At 47.0% G+C, this 7208-nt stretch overlaps 1 protein-coding gene across 1 annotated transcript; it reads right to left on the bottom strand.

Moving 5' to 3' along the window:
• Positions 1-1189: 1189 nt before the first annotated feature.
• LOC144149742 (uncharacterized) lies at positions 1190-2648 on the bottom strand. Its single transcript, XM_077681399.1, has one exon. It carries the CDS (start codon positions 1721-1723, stop codon positions 1190-1192), a length of 534 nt encoding a protein of 177 aa, XP_077537525.1. The 5' UTR covers positions 1724-2648.
• Between the last annotated feature and the right edge of the window lie 4560 nt (positions 2649-7208).

Here is a 7208-nt window from a genome sequence, read left to right as displayed (position 1 = left end):
GATAAACCAGATATCATAAATATACCGAGAACTCACCCGGCTTGGCTCTTACTAAAATGTAAAGGCAAGAACATGTATTGTAGTCCGCTGAATGCCCCAATCAGGGTTGCTGTAGGTGGGTTAAGCCAGTACACCAACCAAAAAGAGCCAAAAGGAACCATGACCGTTAGATAGCAAGCGCTGCAGCATTCCTGAAGTTCAGGCATAACGACCGATAACACTCTCTGTACAAAACAGGGTGCAAGTGGATAGGACCCCTGCATACAGCTTCGCGGGCTTCTTTTCGAGATACTCCAGGAGCAGACATTTCTTTCAGAATCTGGTAATTCACCGAAAGTCTAAGTGGTCATCAGGGGGAAGGTGTCAAACCAGTACAAAGAAAGCTTGCAAATACTGAGCAGTGTTCTGAAATGCGCGTATGCGAGGCTCTTGAATGCTTCAAAATGTCTAAAGAAAGCCTAAAGGAGTCGCGAAGGAATCGTGAAACTTCCTCCGCCGGTCATGGTGGGAGTGAGCTATTGCAAATCAAAGTGGCCACCAACAGCAACCCGGCAGCGTAGGCAGCGACCAAAGCTACCTAATAAAGGAGCTCCAGGAACCGAGCGCCTATATTGCGCCAAAAGCCTTAATGGTCATGAGGGGTCAGCTGTCATACTAATTTAAAAAAAGCTTGTAATTACTGAGCAGTGTACTTGAACGCGCGTTTCTGTGACTGCGATTGACAAGATGCGCGGCTACCAAATGCGTACAATTGTTTTGAGAAACGCACATTTTCTTCGTCGGACAGGGTTGTGAAAAGCCGTTTTGGCGAAAAGAAGCTGTGTCACTTAATTCTTCGATCCTTTCGTTATTTAGTGTGCGATCCGTCGGCCAATTTGTTGGCCTTTTCTTGGACCTGACTCATGAATATCCAGTTAGCTACTGGTTTCGCATCAGTAACGCCACCCCTCATACCCATATGCCACACTAACCTCTTAGCATCGCCAGGCATTTCTAAGTTACAATGTGCTGTTGTGGTCTGAATGTGTGTGCTCATGCGCTAACATCCTAATACAGGAAAAGCTCGTTAATTCGAATTCACGGGGACGCTTAACGACGTCGTATTAAACCGATTCGAACTAACAAAAGTCACTCAAAAACAGCCAGAATTCGGATCGCGTTGCTTGAAAGCAGTCGCAGCACACAATATTTATTGATGAAAATAATCAGTGATAACGTTCTGCTTTTTTTCCTTCAAATCGATGGCCGTCACTTTGTTTTCCAAAGCGCGAACATGACGCAGAGCATCATCTTCGCCCTCCTCGAAGCTGAAAAATAGGCGCGCGACACCGATCGCCTCCATCACTTGCGAAGCTGAGGGCCGCACCGGCGCCTCTTCCTCTTCGTCCCTGTCATCTTCATCGACAGGTTCCTCCCCAGATTCCTGCGCGATGATATCTTCGTCGCTCAGAGCGGCGCACACAACCGCACTGCTGTCCGCGTCGACGTAGTCATCGAAGCTGATTTCTTCCAGCGCATCACGCAATCCTGCGGGGATGACCTCGTGCTGGCAGGGCTGACAAGCTGCCTCTGTGCCCTCATCGGCCACAGCGAAGCCATAGTGACGGAAACAGTTAGCAGTTGTTGCTGCCGTGACCTGATCCCAGGCACGCACCAGCATATGTAAGGCCGTGAGGAGCGTCACAGTGTCCATACCAGCGCACAAAACCAAGCGCTCCAACATCTGGCGCCTGTAGAACGATTATGTTCTTAATGACGCCCTGGTCCACTGGTTGCAGGGCTGCCGTTGTGTTCGGCGGTAGAAACACAAGCGTAATAGCCTTCAGGTCTACATCGGCCGTGTGCGCGGAACAGTGGTCCACGATCAAAAGCACTTTTCTGCTGCTTAATTCAAACTTGTGGTCGAGCTTGATTAACCACTGCTTGAATATTTCCCGCGTCATCCAAGCCTTGCGATTGGCTGTGTATTACGCAGGCAGTGTGCGAATATTTTGTAAGCAGTGAGGCTTAAGAGCCTTTCCTATGACAAGGAGGGGCAGCTTCTCCGTCCCGGTCATGTTTGCTGCGACCAGGACGGTTACGCGCTCCTTGCTCCACTTCCCGCCTGCACAACTGTCTCATTTGTACGTCAGTGTCCTGCTTGGTAGCAGCTTGTAGAAAAGAGCGGTTTCGTCCGAATTGAATATAGTATCACAAGGCGAATAGGCGTTCAGGTACTCCTGCAAAGCACCGTTTTGCCACGTCGCGCACGTCTCACTGTTAAGGTCCTTACTTTCGCCAAACAAAATGCGAAACACGACGTCGTGCCTATCTCGGAAGCGATGAAGCCAGCCTACAGAGGCGCCGAAATCGTCGATGTTAAGGCGAAGCGCGTAGTCCGCTGCCTTCGCCATGGCCATCGGGCACTCAGTGGAGTGTCCTGGCTTCTCATCTCTCTAATCCAAGTTACCACTGCTTCCTCCAATTCCGGGTGCTTCGCAAGCCGTAGTCTCTTGCGACTGCTGGCGAAAGCTTCAGTCGCATAGGCATCCTCAATAGCTCCCATGTTTTTATGCAAGTTGAGAGCGTCTTCTTTGGGATGGAATGCTTCTTGGAAATTTCTAATTTGCTGATCTTCATGGCATCCACTTCACGAAGGATCTCCACCTTTTCCTTGTGCGTTTTGGCGCCGTAGCCTTTGCTGCGAAAACACATTGCGAAGTCCAACGGAGCAACAAAGAGCAACGAAGCGCGAACCGGTCGAGACGCAAAAGCATGGAGGAAGCGCAAAAGAACTGTTGTTTTCACCGGCGGCACGCGCATCCGGCTGCTGCGCTGCCCTTGAAGCTTCGCACCACCTATCGTTGCGCCAAGAAAGCTTTGCAGCTGCAGTATAAAATATCATCGCGCGGCGGCGTGTTGTTCGAATTATCGATGGAGGAGCTGATGCGCGTGCGAATTAAAGAGTTGGGGCCCTATTCTCGACTGCACAAATTGCCGGCAATGCCCATGTTTTTTTTTGCGTAAGTACGACGTAAGCAGTCAGTGACGTGCTGCACCTATAGCCATAGAGATAATATACTGACTCCCTATAGCTATAACGACATACAGTGTAATTTGACGAGTCACTCATAAAGATCGCTATCAAGGTATCAAATATTGTCCAAGAAAGATATAAAAACATTTCGCATGTACAATAAAAATTAAGACGGTAGCTGACGCTGGCAAGAAAAACACATTTCTGGAGGTCAAATTTGGCGTCAACACCACACGGCGATCGAGTAACGTTGATCCAAAAGCGAGCGAAAGGAGGATGTCGAGCTAAAGAACATCACACAATTTTTTTACCGTATATATTTCTTTCAATCGCTTTTAGTAACATAGCTGGGCTCTTTGCGTCAATGCAAGCTTTGTTGCGTTATCACCTTCCCTGACGCCACCGCCGCCACGCTATCGTCTGCTGCTATGTTACAAGTTTATGGCGTGATCACAGAAAAAGACGGCCGCGACCATCCCTTCTATGACACATAAGAGCAGCGAAGCGCTACGCCTGATAACCGCGGAGCGCACCGATGTCGCCGATTCACTCATTCGTCAAGCTCGACTTCAATCAGCGCTGTAATGAACCAAAGAGTCACTTTTCTTTGTTATTTTTCTCTTGAGTTCGATCATGTGACCCAACAGCTTACTAGGATGAGTATGGACAAATGCCATGCATTGGGTTCTCTTTGTCATGGAGAGGCTTGTACTGCCCTCTTATGTTGCGGTTACGCCAAACAAATAATTTGTATTTTATTGCCAAAGATAAAAGCAAAATACTGCACGTTATTTGTATGCTCCATGATCGCTGACTTGGAAGCAGTTGAAACTATAATTTGTTTCGGTAGAAAACATGCTTTAAACAGCGCGCATGCGAAACTGCGCCTGCTGCAAATTGCCGCACATTTCACGGCGCCGTAAGCCGGGGCAATTTTTTGCCCTATTTTGCTTGTATTTTGCGACAAAAACAGCCAAACTGTTACGTAGCAATACGTCACTTTTACGCAGTCTGAAGTTGCCAATGCATGACGTAATCGTTCCCACCAACTGTTTAAATTATGTCACGCCTTCTCAGCCAATCACAGAGGGGGTACAAGCAGTATTGTTGTTGAATAACAAAGACAGGCTTACGTTGTCATGTCCGCTGTATTTAGTCTGGTTTTTCATTGCCGGCCAGGAATTATGCGCATTTAGTAACGAGAAGTAAGGCAAACTTTAGAACTGGTGTCCGTAAACGACACGAAACGTCAAAATGACGACAGCACACACAACCGCTTTGTCAACCGGAAGTACGTGACCAAAATTGAAAGCCAATCAGAAAAGACTTCCGGCAAATTGCCAGAATTGCGGGCAATTTGCGCAGTCGAGAATAGGGCCCTTGGTTTACCCATAGACACCTATGCAGTGTGCCCAGACCTCAAGAGTCAATTTGAATTATCCAAAAGTTCGAATTAACGAGGTCCGAATTAACGAGCTTTCGCTGTATCTGACACTTGTTTTTTTTTCAGGTCGTAAGCCTTCCGCAAATCCTTCATTTCTTAGCCACTTGATTTGAGAACGTGCCATTATGCCTGGTGCTGGGGGCTGGACGGATGTAGTCAACTGTAGTCCTGTATTCACACACCAGGATGCTATTTCTGAACGGTGGGGGAAATTGTTTGCTTAATAATGCGATTTTCGATGACAATGCATCCGAAGGGGATAAACCAGACATTTATTAAATATACCGAGAACTCACCCGGCTTGGCTCTTACTGAAATGTAAAGGCAAGACGTTGTTAACTCCGCCGTATGCCCCAATTAGGGTTGCCGTAGATGGGTTAAGCCAGGACACCAACCAAAAAGAGCAAAAACGAGCCATGACACTTACTCTGGCACCGAATTAATAGAAAACAGTATTCCTGATGTACAGTCTTTTTCTGTACAGAACGCAAGAAGATAAGGCCCCTGAATGCAGCTTCGCAGGGCTTCTTTTCTAGCAACTCTAAGAGCGGAATGCCTAAATTGCTTTCACAACCTTATAATTTGCCAAGAGCCTAACTGGTCATCAGGTAAAAGTGTCAAACCAGTACAAAGGCCAGCTTGCAATTACTGAGCAGTGTTCCCAAATGCGCGTTTCCATGTCCGCAGTTTACAAGATGCGTGGCCCGCGAATGCGCAAAAATGTTATAAAGCCTAAAGGATGCTTGAAGCAAGCGTGAAATTTTTTTCGCGGGTCAGGGTTAGTGAGCTATTAAAGGGGCCAAAGCTATTAAAGTCTGCAAATAAAGTGGCCACCAATGGCTACCCGGTAACTTAGGCGGTGCCCAAGGCTTCCTAATAGAGGACCTCCAGGAACGGAGCGCCCACATTTCTTTCACGACTTATATTGCGCTCAAAGCCTTAATTAATGGTCATGAGGGAGCAGCTGTCATAGTAATTTGAAGAAAAGCTCGTAATTACTGAGCAGTGTACTTGAATGCGCGTTTCTGTGACTCTGATTGACGAGATGCGTGGCTAACAAATGCATACGAATATTTAAAAAAATGGAAATTTTCTACGTCCGTCAGGGTTATTTACAATCCGTTGTCCAATTTGTTGGCTATCTCTTGCCCTCGACTCCCAAATACCCAGTTAGCGTCTTGTTTTGCATCAGTAACGCCACCCAACATACCCATATGCCACACTCACCTCTTGTCATCGCCAGGCATGTCGAAGTTATGTGCTCTTGTGGCCTTAAATGTCTCCTCACGGGCTTAACATCCTAATATCTGACACTTTCGGAACTCCTTCATTTCTTAATCAGTTGAATTGAGAACGTGCCATTATGCTTGGTGCATGGGGGCTGGACGGATGTAGTCAACTGTAGTCCTGTATTCGCACACAAGAATGCCATTTCTGAACGGAGGTGGACATTTTCTGCTGAATAATGCAATTACCGATGACAATGCATCCGGAGGGGATAAACCACACATTTATTAAATATACCGAGAACTCACCCGGCTTGGCTCTTACGGAAATGTAAAGGGAAGAACATGTTTTTCAGTCTGCTGAATGCCCCAATCTGGGTGGCTGTGGGAGGGGTAAGCCGGTACACCAACCAAAAAGAGCCAAAAGGAGCCATGACCCTTATTCTGGCGCCGGATTGATAGCAAGCAGCATTCCTGAAGTTCAGGCATAACGACCGATAAAACTCTGTACAGAACAGGGTACAAGTGGATAGGACCACTGTAAGCAGCTTCGCAGGACCTCTTTTCGAGAAACTCCAGGAGCGGAATGCCCACATTTCTTTCACAACCTGATAATTCACCAAAAGCCTAACTGGTCATCAGGGGGAAGGTGTCAAACCAGTACAAAGGCAAGTTTGCGAATACTGAACAGTGTAACTAAAAGCGCGTATGCGAGGCTCTCGAAAGCGTCAGAATCTTCTGGAGGAAGCCTAAAGGAGTCGTGAAGTAAGTGAGAAATTTTCTTCGCCGGTGAGGGTTGGAGTCACCTATTGCAAATCAGTGGTCACCAATGGCGACCGGGTAACTTGGGTGACGCCGAAGGTTTCCCAATAGAGGAGCGCCAGGAACGGAGTGCCTACAATCTTTCAGGACTTATACTGCGGCAAAAGACTTAATCGTCGTCAGGAAGCAGCTGTCATACTAGTCAAAATTAAAGCTTGTAAATACCGAGAAGTGTTCTTGAATGCGCGTTTCTGTGAATGGTGTTTACAGGATACGTGGCTACCAAATGCGTCAATGTTTTAAGAAATCATTAAAATAATTATATAGCCAGCATTAAATTTTCTTCGTCGGTCAGGGTAGTGAATATAATATACTTCGGTGAAAATAAGCTCCGTGGAGAACTTGTGCGTTAATTCTTTGATCCTTCCGTTATTTAGTTTGCGATCCGTCGTCCAATTTCTTGGCCTTTCTTGGCCCCGACTCCGGAACACCCAGTTAGCTGCGGTTTTCCATCAATAACGCCACCCATCATACCCACATGCCACACTCGCGTCTTGGCACCGCCAGGCATGTCGAAGTTACAATGTGCTCTTGTTCTCTTAATGTGTCTGTTCATGCGCTTTATATCCTTATATCTGACATGTGTGTTTTTTCAGCTGGCAGTAAGTTTTCCGGAATTCCTTCTTTTCTTAATCACTTGATTTGAGAACGACCATTATGCCTGGTGCTGGGGTCTGGGCGGATTTAAAGACCCCAGCAC

This window comes from Haemaphysalis longicornis, unplaced genomic scaffold, assembly GCF_048455015.1.
Source record: "Haemaphysalis longicornis isolate Haplotype H1 unplaced genomic scaffold, Haemaphysalis longicornis Haplotype H1 scaffold_8, whole genome shotgun sequence".
NCBI lineage: Eukaryota > Metazoa > Arthropoda > Arachnida > Ixodida > Ixodidae > Haemaphysalis > Haemaphysalis longicornis.
Note: the sequence above shows the minus strand (reverse complement) of the source record. Positions and strands in the feature narration are given on the sequence as shown.

Coding starts and splice junctions, on each gene's coding strand:
- LOC144149742 (XM_077681399.1), bottom strand. CDS start 1,723: ATGTTGGAGCGCTTGGTTTTGTGCGCTGGTATGGACACTGTGACGCTC.